Raw genomic sequence first — 24,282 nt, forward strand, 5'->3', positions numbered from 1 at the left:
TTACAGCATGGTATGGTAACAGCACCGCCCATGATCGCAAAGCTCTGCAAAGGGTGGTCAGGTCAGTACAGTGCATCACAAGGACTGAGTTACCAACTATCCAGGACCTTTACAGCCAGCGCTGCAGGAGAAAAGCCAAGAGAATCCTCGCTGACCCCAGTCATCCCAGCCACAGTGTCTTTCCTCCTACCATCTGGTAGAAGGTACAAGAGTATGCAGACTGGTCAGCAGATGCAGAGACAGTTTCCACCCAGACACACAACATACCCCCTCCCCCCCCCACACACACACACACATACACCATTTCACCCCCCCCCACACACACACACACAAAATACACCTTAATTACTGCTTTTCATTTATTCTTTTAAGTTCAGCAGGCTCTTGAGCTTAAGTACATGACAATAAAACTACTTGAACTTGAACAGTGGCCTGCTAGAGGTTATGGCTCCTACTGTTTCTCCTTGCACAAAGGAGCAGATACTGGTTATGGACGGCAATGGAACGTATTGGTGTGTCATTCTGGAGGAGTTGGACTACCTGTGTACTAGGGCTGTTGGAACGAATTTCGGAAGTCGGAATATTAAATCGAATATTTAAAAAATCAACACATCGAATTTTGAAATTACTATTGGATTGTGGTGTTTTGGGGAGTATGCGTTGGGTAACTTTAGCGAATATGTGAACTTAATGCTTTTGTCATGTCTAATGCATAATCAAAATATGGCAGAAGCGATGCACCCATGGAGATCAGCACTCCTAACCATTTAAGCAATGTGTGGAACGTTTTTGGATATCCATCAGAAAACAGAAAAATAACAAGTAGCCTAACAATGTCGTAATCTGCAGAATATGTAGGCTAAGGCCCAAATGAAATATCACTCGTGCACTCAGGCTGCTCGTTGTCATCTGATAACGCTACACCCTGACAAGCTAGGTAGGTAAACAGTCCGAGGAGGAACCACAGCTGAAACAGGCAAGAATTAGCCTACTGGGTTTTTGTCTCTCTCCTCTATGTCCGGTGATTGATAGAATTGCGGGCTGATGGAGAAAAAGAAAGCAAACTTTTCCCCAATCAGGAAATACTTGTTAATTTGGCGTCATCAAACATAGAGGCATACAATTAAGTGGTAGTGGTATGAGCGTTCATTCAGTGTGTGTGCGTGTCTGCGCAAAAGAAACTGAAACCACTCAAGTTGCACAGATGTCTTTGATAGACTCAGCTTTTGTTAAATATATCAAGTCAACCACACGTTTATAGTGGCATTGGCAATGCATAAGCCCGTTTATACAGTGTATAGAGATGCATAGTAAATATTAATAATAGGCCAAATTTGAGCATTAAATATTCAAAAATAAATTGATTAACAATAATAATGAATGAAATTCGAATGGGATTATGGAGGAAGATTGACAGCCCTACTGTGCAACTAGGGCTGGGATAAACGATTATTTTTTCGATGCATCGATTAATCTAACGATTCATTTTTTCAGGCCGATTTCGATTAGATTATCTCCCCATTAATTCACTAATAGCAACTTATACATGTTTATTTACACATATGAATAAAAAAAACATGAATTCTTTAACATTGCAATATATGTTTATTGCTCTTAAGATTCCAAAATAAAAGACTATACAAGTGCAAAGTAATGCATTCTTAGTCAGAGGTAGCATTCAATAAAGTTTAGTAGTGTATGTCTAATTGAGTGCCTGTCATTTTAAGACGTTCGTGTGGGAATCCTTGCAATTAACATTAACACAGTTAAAAGGCTGCTGATGTGTGGATGCAATTCATAACGTAGTTATTTCAAATAACGGTTCGTACTTCTCCTTTGGACAAGCACTTTTGAGTCTTGGAAAACACTTTTCCATTTACATCGGGATTTTGCAAACATTCAGAGTCAATAAAATGAGCCCTGCATGAGTAACGAATAAGCAGCTGCAAGTAAGCATGCTAAAATTGACACCCAAACAGTATTTTAACGTTAGCTTTGAGATACTGCTTGATTGCATACTGTAACTTAACTTAGTTTAGTCTCCTCAATGTACTATGTTGTGATAAGACCTTAGCAGAGTTTACTTTAACGTCGACACATTGTCCCAGCCCTATGTGCAACCCTTGTATGCTGCCAGTAGTGACACTGATCCTAGCCAAATGTGTAATGAAAAATCAGTCAAGAAGGATAAAAATGGAAAAAATATCAGTTGCCGCCACCTGTAAAACCATTCCTATTTTGAGGGTCGTCTCATTGTTGCCCCTGTAGTGCACCTGTTGTTAATTTGGTTGACACCAAAGGAGGTAAAACTGACTCCCAGCCACCTCTGCTACATAACTGGCCAGATCAACATCCCACAAATTTGCCTGACTTCATGCTATACTCCCATGAAAAAGTGTTCCCTTATTTTATTTTTTGAGCAGTGTATGAATTTTATGTGTGTTTTTTGGTAGATACAATTTAATTCTTTGCCCAAAATCTTTGTCACAATTCTCATCAGCAAACATTGTCACACTTCTTATTATGATGGACTGTCTTTTTGTTACAGGCACCTGTGGAGCTTGTCACCCTCTTTCTGAATATTGAAGTGTTCTGGGCCCTGTTGCATTTGTTATCTGCCTCGTGCTGGTCCTGCAGACATTTTGCCAGTCAATGGCTCTGATGGACAAACACAAAGTCAAACGACAGAGGCTGGACCGCATCTGTGAAGGTCAGATATTCACACTAAATATTGGTTGACTGCCAGTTAGACCATTTTTTAAACATAATTATTTAGGCTAAATGTCTAAACCAGTACAAGCTCAATAATCGTTGATCTCTTTGCCAAATCATCTATGGCAGAGGTGGAATGGTAACCGTATTGACAAAATGATGACTGTTGACGCCCCCCAACATACTGTATGCTATGAAGTCTCACAGCATTATCATAAGCTGTACTAAAATAAAAACATTTTTGTCATATAGTAGTACAGGGTAGAGATTCATGGATGGGTTATTATTTCATCCGCAACCGCATCACAAAACTCATCTGTCCGCCATCCATCCGCACCAACTATTTTTGACCAATTTTCAAAAACGCACCTGCCCGCCATCCGCTGGTTGTTTTAAGGTCTATGGTTAAACTCTGGTTGCTTATGGAGTGCAGATCTGGTTGCGAAAAGCTCTATGGTTAAACTCTGGTTACTTGAAAAGTAGGATTGGGCGATGTCCCTTTAATTGGCATTTGACGATGTGTACGGTAAAACATTGCGATAGACAATGATATTGTCGGTGGGGGGTACAGAAATAAATGTATAATTTTCTACATAAAAAATGTATAACATTAAAAAAATATTATATAGACTATCTATGGCCTGATGAAAGTGGACAGACAGACATAGTGACCAGGCTACCGAAGTTGTGTGGAAGATCTGCTCCAGTGAAATCTTCGTAAACAATGGATAGACAGCCAATCTGAACACTTTGTTGTGCACCAACCAGCGGAATATTCCACATTGCCAGCCTTCGCAGGGCCTAGCAAAAAAGCTAAGACTACTATCGTGGTCACTCATCTAAAATCTTCAGTAGTCTGTACCAACCTCATACGCTATGCATCCCACGTTATTAGGCTATCAGCCATGCCGACTATGAGGGCAGCGGAAAGTGAAAGTAAGGGGCTGCGATCGCACAGTCCAGGCCATTGGTTCCCAAAGACTGGGTCGCGACCCACAGGTGGGTCGCAGGAGATTTTATTTGTCTCCAGAACAATTTATGTTGTGTAATAGGCCTAGCTTACCATTTAACCAGGAAAGCTATCAGTTTTCTATTAGGATATAGTTTGTTTACCACAGTCACGGCCCTAGAATAGCTGTAAAACTGGGGGCGAACGTGTCGCAGAGGGGGCAGCGTGCATCTCACTCGCAAAATGAAACATTTCTGAGGGGTGCCTGCTATGGACCTCGCAGTTGCAAAATGCAAGGGACATGAATCAGCATGAACATTAACGGACAGCTGCTCCCGTTGACCGATTAAAATCTAGTTACCATGCTGTCAACTAAAGCAGATATCCGTATACCGGGCATGGCTATTCAATTTGCGTCATAGGCTGATAGTTTCGATTGTAGATGCACTCTTTAAAGTATTGCCTAAAAAGCAGCCTCCTCACATTCCTTATTATTTCAGATTTAAAATGCACACCAGTGCATTATATAAGGCTACAATTTAAATGGACATTTTAAAAGCTATTATTTCCTCTTGTTTTCCACCTCGAAAACTCTACTAGTCTACAGTAAAAGCGCATTATCTTTTGGCTATTGCGCAAAAGCCTCTTGTTCTGATATTTATTCATTTCACATTCTTACAACAACATAGCTTGTCACAACATCAATACACAGCCTTAGTATAAGGCCTACAAACAAGCAAACGTTTAACTTGCGGATTCAACTTTCCAAAGAAACCTCCAGAAATAGGCTACAATATAATGACTTGTTATTTGCTATGTTTACATCGGAATTAACTCTGTTATGGATCCATTTGTCTGCAACGCAACGTAGCCTACAACATCTCTCTTTAGATATACAGGAACAGCTTACTATGTGAAGAGTGACTATTGCATAGAATGCAAGAAAATCCCCAAACTCTTGGATGCGCATTAAAACGTTATCTTTTAGGTAACTTTCCACGCTGATGGTGCTGAAAATGCAACACAACTGTGTTCAAAGCAGGATGAGGAAAACCTGAGGTTGTGTTTGTACAAAACTGAGCGAGAATTTTATAGCTTTGAAAATATTTAACATTGTTTCATGTGTATTTGAGATTGCAGAGTTATGGGAAACGGAGTCAGTACATCAACAATCCCTGTAATAGCAGTGGTAGTAGGCCAGACCTAGGCGCTATTACGTATACATATGGCACTGTAGAATGGTTAGGGGGGCATATAAAAGTTTGAGAACCTGTGGCTAAAACTATATTGGTGGTTGCATGTTAGATCTGAAGTGAAATGGGTCGTGATGGTCTGTGATTTTTAAAAAGTGGGTCCCCAGAAAAAAAGTTTGGGCAACACTGGTCCAGGCTATAGGAGGGCGAAGTAAACAAATTTTACAAATAACCAATCCCGATTACTACTCCGCTGCTGTCTTACAGCTGTCAACAAGTCTTACAGTGAAAGACGGAGATCTTCTGATCCTGATTCTGAACTCTAATGGATGAAATGGTTTATTTTAACACGGTGGAGAAGGACTCATTTGCCGCTTCAGTGCTGTTGCCTCGCAAAAACATTAGAGCTAGGATTTCCTAGACTCGTAACAATAATAATTCATTAGGACTATTTTCTGCTAAAACATTACATATTTTACGAGACATGTAAAAAAAGACAATTACAGGTAATAACAACCATCAGAATTGCACACCAGATCTTCAGAATCCCCATTTGCCATATCAGTTTCAAATTTACTATCCGCCATCGTCATTACTTATCAGCTTTCTCCACAGGGCAAGAGCCTAGCCTGTTAGCTTAGCTTCCAAAGCTATGGTGCTCCACACATACCGTCGAGAGCACTGACACCACCCCTGCTCAAGTCGGCCTGGGCTTTCCTACTAATTGACAAGCAGGTCTTGCTGCAGGACTAGGGATCGACCGATATGTACCGATACCGATTTTTTTTTTTTCCATCAGCCTTAGCCGATGACCGATGCAGGCTGCCGATTTTCTTGAGCCGATATTTGGAGCCGATACTGCTTTTGCTCCCTCAATTTACATCATACAAATGACACATAATTACACAAATGATGATAACAAATGTTATAAGTCTCAATTTAAAAAATGAACATTTTATTGAACTTATGGATTGGTGCACTGCATATGGTTAACTGTGCAAGGGTAAAAGGCTTTCATCAACATCTTACAACACAGCCTTGATGATGCATTGCTTGCTGACATATTATAAGACATAATTCAGGTCAGCACAAAATGTCCTTTGTCAACACATTTAAATAATTTAAGAAAACAATAAGCCTAAAAAGTAGTTATTGAAATAAAGTGCTTGATTTGTAATTTACGACTGCATGGTTTCAATTTTTCTATGTCTATATTTTTCTAAAAAAAGCTGCCAGATTTGTCAACCACAGAACATAAATCAGCAGAGGAAAATAACGTGGTGTCAGATGTTTCTGTTCTAAACGGCATCAACGTTAAAAGGTATAAAAACATATCTCTCAAAGTTTTAAAAGCTCTCCTTCAGGTAGTGCACGCTGTGTGTGTCCCCCTGAGTGAGAGAGACCAGACGCACACACAAACTTCTGTTTGGTAGCTGACGAAAACTCAACCAACATTGAACTGGATTGATAATGATAACGTTAGCAAACGGCTCTAGACTCAAGTAAGGCATACACGGTACACTTATGTCTGGTACATGATAAACGTTAACACGAATTCATATTCAACTACGTATAACACGTCTCTCATTATTGAAGCTGTAATATCACTGCGATGGCAACTCCCCCCAGCTCGAAGGGAGGGAGAGACACACCACACGCGTCCAAAACTCAGCCAGGTGGTCGCTGAATAAAACTCCCACAAATACCACGAAACAACGTCGGCATACTTAATCATATGATTGACCAGTGTTCGTAACAGCTAGGCCGCTACCGCATGCATACGGATAGCCTACAGCTTAGCTATTTGCAGCTCCCTAAATACAATGGCAAGCAGATTTATAGATGAGGCATTCGGCATTAAATAAAGTATCTATCTATCAGCGTTTTCCATTTGGACCCACAAACTTGCTTCCACTTTCAAAGTGTATGGCAATATTTCAGCTAAGTCAAACAGTTAAAAGATGCTTTGAAAGTTTAAAGTTTACTGTCTTGAAGAGCAGGCTTTCAGCACTCTGCTAGTGGGGGAGGGGCAGTCTGCACGTGAATTGCAGCGTCTCCAGCAACACAGAGCTGCCTGTGGATGCCTGTATGTAAATAATGCGGGAAAAAACTATCGGCGAGCGCAGCCGCTTATCGGCTAATGCCGATACACGTAAAAAATGCAAATATCGGCCGGCCGATATATCGGTCGATCCCTATGCAGGACTCCTGTTCCTCGCTGTATTGGGGCTCGTAAAAGCAATGAGAATTGGATTCCTGCACCATATCTTCAATCTTCAAAATCCCCTTTTGCCATATCAGTTTCAAAACTACCATCCGCCATCGTAGTTACTTATCAGTAGAGATGCACCGATTGCAATTTTTTGGGCCGATTTCCGATTTTTCATAGAGTTTGACCTTCCGATTTCATTTATTCTAACCATTTTACAGCACACACACAAATAGTTATTTTCTAGCTTTTCTTTAATAGAACATGCTAATATAGAAATGCAATCAACTTCACTCAATAATGAAATGGCTGTTAAAAAAATGTAACCGGTGAGCAGACAGATTCTTCTTCAAGTCTAACTTCAGCTGCAGTATCAAACTATAATGCTTCCCAGTGTGGGACATTCATTTCACAGACTACTAATATAAATGCACTATTATGGAACACCCATTTTTTTCTTCTTCTCACATCCAATATCCAACTAAAGATATAAGAACAATTTTCATGATACATTTGAACATGCTACCATGGAACATATTTTTATATGCATTGATAAATTTATGGGAGGGCGAGGGAAAAGTGGGAGTAGGCTAACACGCAAACATAGGGGAGGAGAAGTGCTAATAGCGATAGGTGCTCCACCAAAGCCTATATGAAAACAGCGCACATCTATTTTGCGATGAAAAACTTAAATCCAAATTCCGGTTAAATGCATCAATTAGGCTATAGAAACTTTCAGAGACAGCTGATTCAGTATTCAGAGCATCAGTTGTCTTCATTGTAGGCTACTATGTCAAAAGCAACTTTAACGTTTGTTTGCCTTTCTAATAGGATATTGTTTGTTCACTTTCACGACATCCACTTCTCAATCTGCTAGACTAGGATATTTTAGGCATAGCCCTAGTCTACGTGCAGTAAATAGTTTGAATATTTTTTTTATTTTTTTATAAGTGGAGTAGAACTACTAAGGCTATATGTCGCTGCTTGTTGACATCTTATTATCATGTAGCCTATGATCGCTAAACTTTGATTATTTTTAATAGCCGAAATCTGTTATCTCCATTCAGCTGTGCTTGTGGTTCAGCTTTGGGCACGCAATTAGGCCATCCTTAAAAATATTTTTGTTTGCAGTAACAGCCAAAAAAAATTAAAAATGGGTCGGTAGGTAGGTCAATATTTTTTTTTTTTCAAAATTGAAAAAAAAAGTTCAATTTTGGTCATGATTACGTAGGAATGAATTTACACAAATGTGCATATCGTGACGTAACTGACTGGGTCTTCAAACCGTGCCTTCAGGCGCACCATTGCAAACATCATTCTGATGCAGGTTATATAGACCAGCCTTTCTCAAACTTCTTTGACCTGAGGCCCGGTCATGGCAGACTTTTGGGTCATAGGGCTCATCTACATGTACCCAGAAAGAAGGCTACAATAGCTCTTGGCCACGTTATATTGAAATTTGACTATACAATACTCAATGCTATACAGTGTATTATACAGTCTCTGCTCTGTTTCTAAGGAAGTTCCAAAAAACAACGTCGTTCTATTAAGTTTCGTTAAATAAATAGCCTTCCAACAGGTTGAAGCGGAGCTTTGATACCAACGTTATCGATTAGTTTCAGTTTCTCTCGCGCAGACGCGCATTGAATGAATGTTCATACGACCACTTAATTGTAGGGCTCCATGTTTAATGACATCGATAGCAGAAACGTTTGTTTTCTTTTTTCGTCGATCCGCGGTTTCTTGATCAACTGCGCAGCAAATTATCAGATGAAGCACCGGGCCTAATTTCACTCCACGACTCCGCGAACCAGCAGTCTCCATGTTGCGGACACATATTTCGAGAAATGCTGAATAGACCACAACCAATTTCAATACTCCGACACGGTCACCGCTAGACTAGGGGGAGAAGGGATGAGAAAAGATCTGGCCACAGTTCTTCCAGAACTTCGTGCCAAGTAAAAGCGTTATCAGTTTGTGTGAATGAAACGAAGCGTAGGCCATATAGTGTGACATGCGTAAAACCAATGGTGTAGAGATGACGCCACAGGGTTTTTTTTAAGTGAGCCACGTTTGCATGTAGGCAATTTATATTCACAATACTTGGGCCTACTAAAAGAAATATTATTTTATTGCATTTGTATTGGTTGTTTAGAGTAAAAAAAACAATCGGTCGGTATTAACGCAAGTTTACAACCGGCAAGTCGGTCGGACTAAAAGGGGAAAAAAATAAATATTTGGGTCGGTTCTAAATTGACAGGGTCGGTCGGGTTACGGCAAACGAAAATATTTTTAAGGATGGCCTTAGCGGCAGGGACGGGCGGTGATGAGCGATGTTTATGTAGCCTAATGAAGTGAAGTTGTTGGTAAATTCCACGCAATATGCAAAGCACAGCGTTCGCTGCATAGAAAAACTCAGTAGCCTATTGGCACTTTATTTGTAGCCCTACATCCAGTAGTCCAGAGTGTTGGCCTGATTGCTAGCTGCTTCAAACTTTGCAAACTCAGCTGGGTGTTGTTACAATTGCGGCACACGAGTGCATTTGACCGGCATAAAATCGGTATGACTCAGACTGACTGGCCAGTCGCCGATCATGGCCGATCACGTGAAAATCGGCCAATTCCGGTCACCAGCCGATCTATCGGTGCATCTCTACTAGGGGTGTGAATCTCTCATGTAAAAGACGATACGATTCGCATCTAGATACATGGGCACGATTCGATACAAGAAAAGATACATGTTTATAAAAAATGATTCAGTACGATTCGATGCGATGCAATTCGATGCAGTTCAAGAATGGAAAGCATTCTGAAAGATTTTTTATCATTTGCTCATGGTGCACATTAATTTTATATTCTCAATTATCATGGTCATGGTTGTCAATTAGGCAAAAAAAATGTGTGAATATGATTATCTAAACTGAGGTGTGTTTCATATATTGTATTGAAATGAAAAAGAATAGTCTACATTTCAGTCAAACACAGCTTCACAGATTTTATAGAGTTATATCTGATTGTTTTCATGGAGCTGTAGCCTTGTTGAGGTAAGACGATACCAAAATAAAAGTGCTTAAGAAACTCTTGGCCTTTTCTCATATAGCCTAGCCTACAAGAATAAAATAGGCCTACAAATCAATAAACTCTCTGGGCTTATTTTGTTCCAACAGTAGACCTAATGCAGAAACCTATAATGCCACAAGTCTGAGTGAATATGAACAAAATCATTGGCTAATAATTTGTGCATCGTTTTAGCAGCTAGGGCCAAATTATTATTTAACATTAAGGAAATCCCTTCATCAAAGGTAAGGCTACTCTACAGACTATCGTTGCTGTTTAGGAATGCTATAAGTGTTTAATTTCACGCTGGATTTCGAAAAACAAAAGCCAACCGAGTGCAAGTTGTCACATGCTTAAGTTGCAGTAGATGTATGGGTAATGAGGTCATATGACAACTTTGGGCAATGAATGTAACCAAAAACGAACTGCATTACCCACAATTCCGTACCACGTATAGTTTCAAAACCGGAAGTGGGACGAACGCACTGCTTGGAACGTAAATGGAAGTCTGAGCGAGCAGAAAACGTTGTTAACCGATTCATAATAAGTAAATCGATATAACGACCGGTTCATTTCAGTTTTTTTCCGATACGGGGCTTCACGTATCGATGTAGCCGTATCTTACACGTTAAAAACGGATACTGATACGTATCGGTTAATCTTTACACCCCTAATCTCTACTTATCAGCTTTCTCCGCAGAGCAAGAGCCTAGCCTGTTAGCTTAAAGGTGCTCTAAGCGATGCGATGCCACACGTTTTTTTAGGCTAAAGCATTTTATACCACTTAACTGCAAACATCACCTAACCAACCGCTAGCTGTCTGTGTCCTGAATACACTGTAAAAAAAACGCAATCTCTGTGGACAGCCCAAAAGTGGCTCCAAAAATGGCAACAAAAACAACCTGGGCAAACCTAGCTCATAAAAACATAACAAAATGTTCCAGCAAATCACGAGATGCGCGTTTAGGAGAGTTTCATTTGCACGGGAGCAGCACAGGAGGGAGGGGGAGGAAGTAGCGAGCTAGCTCTCTGTTTTGTTTGAAAGTCAACAGAAGTGATGTTACCCAGCATCGCTTAGAGCACCTTTAAAAGAAAGATGGCAGACACAATTACTAAATTCTGGGGGTGAGGTCACACCCATAGACTGGTCACATGGGCTGGTTGAAAACATGCAGAACTAGCGATGTAGTCTCCAACTCAATTCTGTGCCTAGTTGTTTCCCTGTCAACACATGTGTTTTTATATTATTTGTACCGTAATTGGCTAAAAAAGGCTCTTTGTCACATCATCGTTGGCTAATTAAACTAATGCGGCTATGTACACTGGCAGATGCAGCTCAACTAAGCAGTAAATTCCCTTTCTCTGTGTGCCTCTCCAGTCAACGCCTTTCAATGGCAAGAAGTAGGCCTAATGATGTTTTTGTCTTCTTTAAACACCTTTTTTGCCTTTCTCTATCTAAGATTGGCACCAAACACTAGCACTAGTCCGCTCCGTGCTGAGACTAAAGCAAACCGAATTAAGACTACCTTGGGACGTAGAGGGGTCTGAGTTTGGTTGCCATAGTCACATATGCACAGTCATCAATCTGAGTTTGTTAAGAAGGCTGAAAAGGACCAAGTGTGAAAACACCCTAAGATGAATTCTAAATCTCATGTGATCTCTGCAGGCATTCGTCCCCCAATCCTGAATGGACCGATGCACCCACGCCCGCTAGTAGCCCTGTTAGATGGGCGGGATTGTACTGTTGAAATGCCTGTCTTGAAGGATGTGGCCACGGTGGCGTTCTGTGATGCCCAGTCTACCCAAGAAATTCATGAAAAGGTGAGTGAAGTCCTCATAAAAACCATTTGTGGTTTTGCCACCATGGGATCCTCTTGCATAGTCTTGCAGTGACTGAAAAGTGGACAAAAGAAAGTATGTACAAAGAAAACAGAAACACATTTAAAGTTGTAATGCTATTTTATACAAATTGTCCTTTTTTACTGCCCTTAAACTTACCAACGATGGTAGTGTTGATCTAAATCTTAAGGCAGGGTCCACATTTAACTTTTTGACTTACCAAGGTTGCTTGTAGATGAATCTACTGGACCAGTGTGTATATGTATGTATGTGTGTGTGTGTGTGTATATATATATATATATATATATATATATATATATATATATATATATATATATATATATATATATATATATATATATATATATATATATACATACACACACACACACACACATTTTTTTTTTGTTTTTTTTTTTACTAGCCAGTATCACATACTGTATAGTTTCCATATTTCAGTGATTTAATTATATATGATGAATACAAACTACAAATTCCCATTGGCATTTTTTTAATGACCACACTTTGAAACACCTGTGTATGAAAAGAAAAAAAGGTTCAGTGTTTCCTTTATGAGTACATTTCAAGTGTAGAGAGAAACCAAAAAAATGTAATGAGTTTTTATCATTAAACTTTTTTATAGAACATGTCATAGAACACACTTCAAAGTTAACATGACAAGTGGCTGAGGTTAAACCTGTAAGACTTCACATATTTATATGAAAATTATGTAATAACAGAAAAATCTGTCAACTCTGTTAGAGACAAACTCGGTAAATTACATATAATTAGCAAATGTGATACCTTTTTAAATGATGCCTTCCCTAAGAGAACTTTTGTCTCTACAGTCACTGAAGCAACTTTAATCTTCAGTTAATTTTCAGTGTCCCGCTGGCGGGACGGTTATCCCCCCTCCCCCACCTCCCCCCAACATTCTAAATATATTGTATGCACCATATTGCTATGTAGCATAGTAATGTTATACACCATTTGAAAGCTTTGACTCTTGGGAATCCAAAAATGACAACTTCTTTCATGTACTGTCTGTATAGTGCTTTATATTCTCAGATTAATCTTATGTCTCAAATAAATTTGATCCAAAATGCCCCCCTCCTCCGCTTTTGGTGCTACCCTGACCTCTGGCTGCAGTGTAGCTGCAGCGCAATAAGTAGATGCAACATATTGGGGTACTGAAATATTCACAAGAATCCATAGAAATTGAATCTTCATGTTTTATTATCCAATATTAGTTGTACAGATGTATAGTCTATCTTATACACAGTTACACACCCATTGAACCAACAAAGTAAATGCAAAAATAGATACTTTTTTGTAATTATTCCATATTTTGTGTAGTCAGTCTATATCAGAACACCTGACATACAATCTAAATAGTCCACACAAGAAACCTCAAAGTGTTACCTTTCATTTGAGACCAGGATTATGCTTCTACACAAAGTGGTTCATGTGCAGTAAGCATTTGATTGTCAGTATGCATTTCGGATAACCAAAAGTCCTATAGGGAGTTTCCATAGGCATTTTACAAAACGCATGAGCATACCTTGGCAAATAATGGTCTAAAGCACTCATATTTTCATTCTGTATTGATCTACTTTTGCACACAGCTTCACAAGACCTGGTGCTAGGGCTCAGTTGTGTTTCTAAGTGATATCAAGGGCTGAAATGTGGTCAGTTGAGAGATGCTTGTAATCCGGCAGAAAGAAAAAACTATATTCTAGCCTTTGTAACGAGGTCGGATCAATGCCCTCGTAAATAGGCACAGTGCAATTTCAGGCAAAAACTTGAAATTTGTATTGGAATTCATGTGGTTAAATTTGATTAGATTGCTACTTTTTGTCCTGAAATAAAAAAAAAACAAAAACACATTCCACTGGCAAGTTTCCAAGAGGTGCATATTTTCTAAAAGTCATAATTTTAAGAGCAAAATCTTAAACAGAGTTGACGCTCTCATTAAATGCTATTGAACAGAGTTGATAACACATCATTGTCAACTCTGTTCTCAATAATCTATGCAGAATTAACACAGAATTAACAGAATTGACGATAATAAAGTTGACATTTCCCATCATTTTGTGGCTTAGCTCCACATTCTAACCTCAAACTAACTACCGCATGACATGTATAAAACCAGAATTTAATGGATTTTAATCATATTATAGTTTTTTTACAAATTGAGCGAGAGTTTCACTCCAATAACGCAATAACAGATTTGACGAATAATTAATCTACTGTTGGTGTATCCTCAACATTTTGTTCAAATTAATGAGAGAAGATGCTTAACATCTCACTGCCTTTCCAAAGTTTCCTCTCAGAGGAATTGACTCTCTCTGTTGTCATGCTTCATATTCAAAGTCTTTGGATTTTAAGCAGTTTTATAACAGAATTGACAAGAACTTTGAGATGGACAAAAATTAGTTTTTTTTTTTAAAACCAAAAATGTAGATTGTTAGACTTAATAACATTATGTTTGGTCAAGTTGAATGCATAAATCTGTAGTCGAAGACAGTCAAAAATATGGGGTGTAGTCATTTAGTTAATATTTTGTGGATAAATTTGGTCTAAAATAAATATAAAGCATTGTTATTGGTGAAAGGTTGTTTTATTAGCATAATTGTTCAAAATTGATTCCATAAAGATTTATTTTTTGATAATAACTAAATATTTATCATGGAGATGGGAAATGTACCCCGAATTATAGAATGACCCATATATCACAACAGTAAAGTAGGAAAAAAAAATATTATGTTTCTGATTGGCCAAGCCCCACATTGAAGTCCATTATAAACGCCTCAGACCCCAGCAGCTCGTCAGTCCCGTCGTTTTCAATGGGCAAGGGAGGAAGCTCCTCCGTTTGAGTGGGCGGGTCTAGCGAGAGCCTCTGGAATTTAGCGGTAACGGTGAACCAATGAGCAGCTACCTACTCTGCAAGAACGTTATCTGCGGTCATACAGCGAAGAATCTTGTGTTGAACAGAAAGCTCGTTTTACTGCTTGTGAAATAAAGAGTACAGTGAATGACAATGTCCATCTTTTATACATTCAAATACAGTGTGAAGGTTAGGATCAAAGCAGCAGGAAGACCAGTTCCAAAAAATCATATTTCAAAAAAAGATGGTAAGGCTAGTGTAGGCTACTGAATGTTACATAGTATGACAGATACTCATGGCTAACTGGTAGCACAGAAAACAATCGGCTATAGCCTACTGCTGGCCTGTTACAAACATGGACAGTTCAGGGATTTGCTGATACAAAAAAATTGGATAGATATGCGTTGTTATAATCATCCAAGTTATGCCTTAACTAAACAATTGTTAAATAATGTTTTTGTTGTTAATATGTTCTTTAATAAAGCTTCCTACTTCTTCCTCAAAGTCATCCAGTGATGTATTTCCAGGTTTTAGGTACCCCACAAGGGCAGTGTCATCCGCATACTTAAAATAGGTGTGTTTGGGGGCAAGGGCTCTACACTGATTGGTGTAGAGTGTAGTATGGGAGACTGCACACAGCCATGTGGGCCTCTGTGTTTATGGTCATAGGAGAAGAGGTAACTGAATTAAACCTGACCTGTTGTGTCCGATTAAGGAGAAAGTCGTTGTACTTGGCTAAATGGCACTTGTGTCCCCATGTTGAACACACATTCTCTCACACTTTCCCGGCCAAACTTGTCCGACGTAGCAACAGTAACTATGGGACTGACAATGGGAGGGCGGGGCTTGGGATCGGTCAATTGAGATTGGGTCTGGAAAGGCTTTTTTGAGCTGTACAGGAAATGAACCTGATTCACTCAGAGACTAGAATGCAGACTACAGTGGTCATGCTACAGACTCCAAGTCCAAGCTATGTATCTGACTGCCAGAAGTTCTTAGGATCCGTCATCTCTCTCATTCACTCAGTCGGGATTCGACTTGTGGTGGTGGTACTAACAAAGTCCTTGACTGTAAGTTATGGAGCTTTTGGCAGGTACTTGCTCCTTGGACTATTGTATGTTGTAATGAGTTTGTGAAGGTCACAAGAGGTTCTTGCATGATTCAGGGTATCGATTTCATTTATAACATCACCTTGTGTGGTAGGACTCAAAAGATTGTAACCACAATAGATAGAGACCATAGAGATCGCAGATTTGTCACTCAAGTGCATTTATTACTGTGCAGCTTCACATATGAAGGGATATGTGTAGACAACTGGCGTTACAATATTGGCGTTACAAACTAACCCCATGCTTTTCTATGGAGGATCTTTTGAGTGCTGTGTCTCCTCATTAGAAAGTCTCTGGTTTGGCTCCCTGAGTGAGCTGAACAAAGGGCCTTTCAACAGAGCCATTAGGACGAGCACCAAGATCATTGGACAACCCCAGACCACCCTTGCAGCCATAATTTGAGAGGCAAGCCATCAGAAAGTCAATGACCAATATGAAATCCAAAAGAGCTCTGAATGTAAAATAAGAATTAAGCTAATGTCTGTGAATCTGTGAATTTGGTACATGTAGTTTACAGGCCACACATGCACACTTGTAACCTGCAATATGCACTGTCCTGAGCGTTGTTGTATATTGAAACACTATGCACAATCATTCATATTCACGCATCAGTGTTTTATTTATCAACAAATAACTGAACACAAACCCATGAATGAGGGCAGACAGAGACCATAAGGAACACAAGAATAGAATGATGAATCAAAACACATAAATGGAGTGCAGGGCAGAAACACCGAGGGAGAGAGGGGAGGTGGTAGAAGATAACTACCACCACACTACTAAGGAAAAGTAGAGACTGAAACAAGGTAGTTTTCAACACTGGCATTTCTCAGTCAAACATTCAACACTGTGGTTTAGTCCTGTTGCCTCAGTAAAGCCCTCTCCTTCCCCTGCCCCACTTGACCGCTCCAAAGCCCCTTGTAGAATGCTAGAAGATGATCATCAGACAATAGACCACGATTCCAGATGATGTCATTGTATCATTCAGTAACTCTTGCTATTTACATTTGTAATTAAATGACAGGAAAGGCTTTTACCTGGCAAGCCCTCTAAATAATTTATTAGCACAGAGGTCATTTTTGAAGATTTTTTGAAGACTCTCCAACAGTGAAACATTTCTGATTGCCTATTATGTGTATATTGTTGAGTGTGCAATATAACTGTCTGCAAAAGGCAGCCAGCGAAATCTTAAAGAGCTTTTCATTTGACAATTACTTAAAGGAACACGCCACCCAATGTCAGTAGTAATATATGTTCTTACCTTAACTTTCACAAGTTGAGTCATACCTCTCCCGTGTCGGTACGTGCACTCAAACGCTCTGGTGCGCAGCGCGAATATGTTAGCATGTTGCGATGCTAGCGGGCTTAGACGTAGCCAGACGTAGAAGTAATCAAAAACATCCACGTTTTCCCGACCTAAATACAGTTGCACGAGTAGTTGATAAAAATGTCTACGGTCACAACATGAAACGTGGCGATTTTCCAAGTGAATAAACAGGAGAACTACAATGTGTGGCGCAATAGCACTTGGGAGTACTTCGACCTAGCGTAGTAATATTAATTAACACCTAATTGTAGATCCTATCCACCACAGAGTTTAGAATCCATGCTTGATCGACCCCTCAGCCTCCCCCTCCTCTCTGAGCGAGAGAGAGGTGCACACACACTAGAGATGCGCTGATGGGCTATTATATCAACCATAACTGCATAGCAAAACTTATCATCCATCAGCCATCCATCAGCACCAAAGTTTTTTGACCAATTTTCAAAACCGCACCCGCCCACCATCCGCTGGTTGTTTTAATGTAGGCCTATATGGGTGATGCAGCGCTGCTGACGTGAGGCTAGAAAGCTCTTGCCTGTTCTAGAAAGACTGATCCAATGCAGCAAATATATTAAAAGGCTAAAGTCCTACATTGGCTATGTTGTAGCCTATCCCCAGAATATCAGCAGCAAACTCAGTCTCTGTCTCTCAAAACAGTCTCCAAATAAAACGCACATCGGCATGTTGCCTATTCTGCCAGCTTGTGCCAATATATAATCGTCCAAAATGCTTGATTGCATTCTCCACATTTTTAGCTACATTTTCATGTACCACATCAGCATTTTTGTTCAGTGAATCTTTTGTAAATTGCTTTTACTGTCGGGCCTATTGCCTGGCTTGCCTCAGCTTCGGTCACGTCCTTTTACAATTGTATCATTGTAATAAAAAACGCAATTTGCCACATAATTTCAACATGCTGCTGGCCTACTAATTAATGCCTATTGTACTTTATTTTTTGCAAAAAGAAAGAAATCCTTGATAAAATAACAAGTCATTCACATTATAGGCTACTTTACGCACTGTCATGTCAGGGTGACACTATGACAAGCCTGTTCTGAAGGGAGCGCGTCTTTTTCAGACAGACAGCGCAATTCATTTTACCAGCAGGCCGATCGGACAAACTATGGTGCCTCAATATTAAAGAAACGCCGACTCCATTCATTCTGAAAGTTCACCACACAACAGTGCAACGTGCATGTTCACATTTTTAGTAACAACCGCCAAACTTGCTTGCTTGCCTTACACATCTAAGTTTTCTGACTATTTTTCTTACCTTCTTTTTCCGCTGTGGATGTTATTGAGTTTGTAGAACATAGATTACTACTGACGGGTGGCGTGTTCCTTTAATCTTCTACATGAATATGGAGATATAGGCTATATCACATTGACCTCTGATTATGGGGAACTGCCAGAACTGTGTACAGAAGTCCTTTTCATTGGCCCTGACAAAGTTAGAGTTAAGCTGTAGGACATTTTGTGACATCCAGTCTTTCACATTAGCTATGCAATCCTGCAGTACAGTTAGCTTGTTAAGCATGTTTGGTTTGACTGAGAGGTACAGCTGTGTGTCATCAGCATAGCACTGAAATGATATGTTAGGGCAGCGAATTATGTGACCTAGAGGTAACATATACAGGGAAAACAATATTGGTCCTAAAATTGAACCTTGGGGAACACCGCAACTAATAGCTGAGGTAGAGGTAGTAAAATTGCCTATTGAAACAAAAAATGTCCTGTTGGACAAATAGGATTTGAACCAGTCCAAAGCAGGACCCGTTATGCCAACCCATTCTCTTAGTCTTCTTATTAAATGGCATGATCAATGGTATCAAAAACAGCGGTGAAATCCAGCAACACCAAGACCAAGTGCTCACCAAAATCAGCTGCCAATAGTAGATCATTAGTTACCCTGATAAGAACAGTTTCAGTGCTATGCATAGGACGAAAACCTGTCTCATTGTTGATTTCTCCAGGATGCTATTGCCCTTCAACACTTCAGAAAGTTGCATCAAGGCCACCTTTTCCAGAATTTTGGAGATAAAGGGCAATTTAGAGATTGGACGAAAGTTTTTTTAGAATGGAAGGATCAAGGCCAGGTTTCTTTAGGAGGGGCTGAACACTGGCTGTCTTGAAAAGGTCAGGCACACACCTTGAGGAAAGAGAATTATTTAAGATTGATACCAGACTAGGACCTACAGCACTCTAGGAGAGCTAAAGAAGTTGTAACTGGGAGGTTAAAGTTCCTTTAATTGGCTATGCTCACCCACCTTTAACCAAGTTTCAGTTAAAAAGAAAAAATCAAGGTTAGAAGACAGAATAAAATCATTCATGGTGAATGTCTGATCAGTCATGGTGAATGATCACACGTTGAACAGCCATTTTAGATTCTATGAATAGTTCTGAGTTGATGTACCAAGGTGTGAGGAGTCACGTGATCTGGTGGATGTAGCAATGTTCACATCACGTAATCTCACTGAAGCAGCCCCAGTCTGGATGTTGATCAGATGTTGAGTCACTTTACTTCCGGGCGTAGAGGCGATAGCGGGAGCACTGGAAACTGCTCTAGAAATCTGCATTGTTTTGGCAAGAGATCTTGTGGAGATGATTATGTTCTCAGAGGGATGCTTTCCTCTGTCCCTTGGGTGATGAGAGAGCGACGTGCGCCTCTGTGCAAGTAGCGTTTCCGCCGGAGGATCCCCCCTACCCAGTAAAGGTGGAGCACCTCATTGTTGATGGGGTCGGTGGAAGTGAACTGTCGAAGTTCAAGGGGTGTGTACTGAAAGCCCCCCATAGCCGAAACACAAACTATACCCAGCAGCTGGAAAGTAAACCGACTAGGAACCCAGCATAGGATGGAAAGGGAGAGAGACACTAGCAAGCGAGCACAGATTCCGCCACACAAGCAAGCAGCAAATCCAAAAGCAGTGAAGTAGGCTAACGTTTAAACCTATCTGATAAGTAGCCTAACGTCAAGTCTTCAGGGCTATAGTAAACCGACTATTCAAAGTCCAGATTGTGGCAGCAAGGGAGTAGGCCTCGAAGTGACAGCCAGCAGTGCAGACCAGTCACCTCTAAGGGTGTCACGATTTCAATCGGTGTGGAAGTATTCATTGATTCACGTCAATTAAAACTAACTAAAAGGTGATCTAGTTACAGTCCAAAGTTACTTTAAGACTTAAAGTGCACATTGATAAGTACATATTCCATGAACACTAACCTTGGGTCTCTTCGGAGTGTGCTGAAACAATCAAATTATCATTCTGTGTTCACTATGTTGACATCTCTGTTTTAGCCTAATGTTAGTTCTGTTTACATTACAACCTCGCGGTTGGAACGGTTTCAAAATAAAAAGCGGTTTCAAAATAAAAGGCCAAAAAGTAAATATATGGAATGCATTAATAGTACTATTAAAAAAAAAAGATTGAAGATCGAGAATCGAATCGTGACTTTAAAATCGAATATTACATCGAATCGAGGATTTGGAGAATCGTGACACCCCTAGTCACCTCGCAGTCGGCAGAAAAAAACAGCTGCTCACCAGACGAAAAACAATGCAGGTACGTTCAGAGGCAGGGAAAATGCAGTACAAGTATGGAAAAACAAAATAAACAATTGAAATAAAAAGGCTAAGCTTATCTAACTGTACAGCTAAACTAAACAAATGTACAAGAATTAAAGAAAAATTATCATAAATAAAATGGTAAATATTAAAAAATCAGAATAAAAACAAGTCAGACTGAGGGGCTTGAGCAGCCAGCGTCCCCGTTGCTAGGCAACCAGTTCTGAATGAATTGGGTTGCTGACTATTCGATCATTACGTGTCATCAGACAAAATCCAGGAAAATTGTAGTGTAGGCATGGAACATGGAAGATAACGCACAAGGGTGTGTTTCCCAAAAACATAGTTGCTAACCTGTTAGCAACAATGGGAAATTGCATTGCAGCCAACAAAGTTGCTAACTTAGCTAGCAACTATGGTTTTGGGAAAAGCGCCCCAGAACAGCCAGCTTGAGCGGACAATTACGACCCCAACTCTGGAAATATTTTAGGTTCTACACTGTAGATGGTAAAGTAACCGTTAAAGATAAGGTAGTTTGCCGACTTTGCAAAAAACAGTTTACTTACGCATCCTTGACATCCAATCTTCGCGCTCACCTGTCGACATCCAAATGGGTTCAGGTGTGTCAGCCCTGGGAAAATGTATTAAATATTATTATGTAAATGCACAAGTTCTGCGCACTTTCAGTCAGAGAAAAGGGCCTGCACTATGCCTAAAACATGCGTGCATAGTCCGGTGTTTGTCTCCTAAACATTCTTCACCCATTATCCAGACATGCATGAAAACCTATGGCTGAGAGTTAAATGTTATTTTGAGAATGATGACTCTCTTAGGCATTGTCGTAGCGTAGCTATATAACCTAACCATTAAAACGAGGCAGATATGAAGAGGCATTGCAACAATGTTTACAGAGATACATTGTAACATTGGCTGCAAAGATTATGCAGACCGCTACGATTGACCGACATATGCAAACACACATGCGCACACACATTGTCAAAATCATATGCTGGACGCTTTAGGCCAGGGGTCGGGAACCTTTTTTGCCTGGAGAGCCACTTTTACCAAATTTATTTTTTTTAATCTCAGAAGAGCCACATAAAGACAGTTACTAGAAAAAGTTTGGATATTTAACTTTCATCAACAGAGGATTTTTTAATACATTTTCTAGTTTTAAAAGTAGGCTAATGTGCAAGTAAAGGCTAAACACCACCCCCTATTTTCCCAGTGTCCTTTGGTATGCAAAATAACATCTTAGTTAACAACACAACACTCAAGTACCGTTGACATGTCATTGGCGAAATTGAACATTAGGCAACTACTAGAGATTAGATTTGGTGATGGCCTTGTAGTCTGGCTTAATGCAAGTTTAATGCAAGAATTGACCTGTCGCTAAGCGCCACCCTTAGAACGCAGATGAGCCAATGACAGTCCAGCCTCAACAGACTCGGACATCAGCTCGAACAACTCCATAGGAAACAACAGGGTGGAAGCATAAAATTACAAATTAATGGTTAATTATGGAGAGCTTGACAGCTTAAAGCTTGACAGCTTAAAAGAAGTCAAGAGGACTCCTTACTCCTAAAATAATGGGCGTTTCACTCCTAACTTTTTTCACAAAAAGTAATTCACGAAGCATTTTAGACCTAAAAGTAGCGCTTAAGTCGAGAGGACTCCTAACTCACTAAGACCTATTCATAAACAGCTTTTTTGTGGCATTTTACGTTGCGATGTTTTGAAATGCGTAGCCTATGCGCAACAGGAGCTTCCAATCGCGAGGGAACAATTTTGCATTCATAAAAGGGATGCAGTAATGCCACCAACAACCAAAACTACTCATTGTTAACATGTAAATGAAATGTAACGTTTCATTGTGAATCAAATTAAAATGTTCTCCTCTTTGCAAACATAGCCTAGGCATATGGTGACAGATTAATTTAATAATGTTGCAAAGGTAGGCTACTGCATCAATCCATAGGCCTATGTTTCATTAGGATACTAGGCTATTTGTTTTGCATTACTCTTTATTCATTTAGGCTAGGCCTTTTTATTCAGTTATTAATCATCTTCCGTCCTTCGCACTACTTGTGTAGCGCACGCATTCTCCCACCTGTCACTCATCATCGGAAGAGAGGTGTTTTGGAATTCCTGCGTTACAATCGTCAGCCAATCAAGGTGGTCACTTCAGTCAAGCTTGTGCATGAGTAATGACGTCATCCATAGCCACGAAGACTCACTCCTAGTTTAGGAGTTGTCTGAAAGGCTTTGTGAATAACTTTTAAGAGAAAACTCCAATCTAAAATCTTTAAGTGCGATTTAGGAGTAGCCTACTCCTAGTAGTAAGATAAAAGCCTTTGTGAATAGCCTACGGCCCCAGTTATTCATTATCTTCCGTCCTTGTGTAGGCACGCATTCTGAAACCTGTCACCTGTCACTCATCATTGTAAGGGAGGTGTTTGGAATCATGCCCGCGTTACAATCATCAGCCAATCAAGGTGGTCACGCTTGCCCATTTACCCAAATGAATGGTCGAATATTAGTACTGATGATCATTGTTATTTAAGAACATGCAGTGTGTGTAGGGTACCAAAAACACCTTGCTCGTAAAAAAGCATCATAACACACATTCTGGCGGGTCTGTTATTTACTGTAGGCTGCGCAAACCACAGGCCTTTATTTTGGGCATTCATTCATTCATTCATTCAACCTTTATTTATTCTCGGAGGGTCATTGAGGGAAGCCCTCATTTTCAATAAAGCCGAGATTACAGAAGCAAAGCAAACCGCTCCACAAACAAGACAACATTTGAGGCCTTCTGTTGAAGAATTTTATATAAAGCCTGCGCTAACAGTAATCCTCCTGCCCCTGATAGGCCTACCACAGCTGTGGATAGTGTGGAGTGTTCAAGTAATAACACAATCCAATGTGTGTCTCAATTGTCCCCCGCTGACCACCTCACACATTTCTCTAGATTTTGCAACGAACTTACATGACACAATGCCATAAAATATGCCAGTTTTAGGACAGAGAATAATGTTTGTAATGATACCAGGTAGGCCTACGTTTAACAGTAACAAGTGTAATGAGCTATTCATTGTCGAAGGTGCATGGTGAAGTGAAATTCTTACTTTGGAAAACAAACATTTGCCGATATCATCGCCGATCATCAGAATATTGCAACAGATTCTGTGTTCTGGACTGCACTTGTTAAGCCAGTGGTTCTCAAACTTTTATTTCATTCCCCACTTTGATCAAGGGGCATGACTGATGATGGTGGCGATAACGTGTTATCCCGAGGCTTTTGCAAGTCAGCATCTTCGACGGTAGTCTATTAAAAATATACGTTTTCGATGTCCTAAACGGAGAGCCATACTTCATTGTTTTTAACTATCTCTATGCTGCTCACAAAAATGTAGGCATGGGGACATGATGAAGTAGGCTATC

The 24,282-nt window shown here is 39.9% G+C and overlaps 1 protein-coding gene across 8 annotated transcripts in view; it reads left to right on the forward strand.

Moving 5' to 3' along the window:
* Window positions 1-24,282, forward strand: part of LOC121693845 (C-terminal-binding protein 2) — an 80,444-nt gene that overhangs the window by 26,060 nt on the left and 30,102 nt on the right. For all 8 annotated transcript variants that reach the window (XM_042073529.1, XM_042073534.1, XM_042073535.1 and 5 more), the window contains 2 exons: window positions 2,549-2,710; window positions 11,787-11,941. In XM_042073529.1, the coding sequence (XP_041929463.1) occupies window positions 2,653-2,710; window positions 11,787-11,941 (213 nt within the window). In that variant the 5' untranslated portion in view covers window positions 2,549-2,652. The remainder of the gene's footprint in view (window positions 1-2,548; window positions 2,711-11,786; window positions 11,942-24,282) is intronic.

Source organism: Alosa sapidissima, chromosome 20, assembly GCF_018492685.1.
Source record: "Alosa sapidissima isolate fAloSap1 chromosome 20, fAloSap1.pri, whole genome shotgun sequence".
Lineage (NCBI taxonomy): Eukaryota > Metazoa > Chordata > Actinopteri > Clupeiformes > Clupeidae > Alosa > Alosa sapidissima.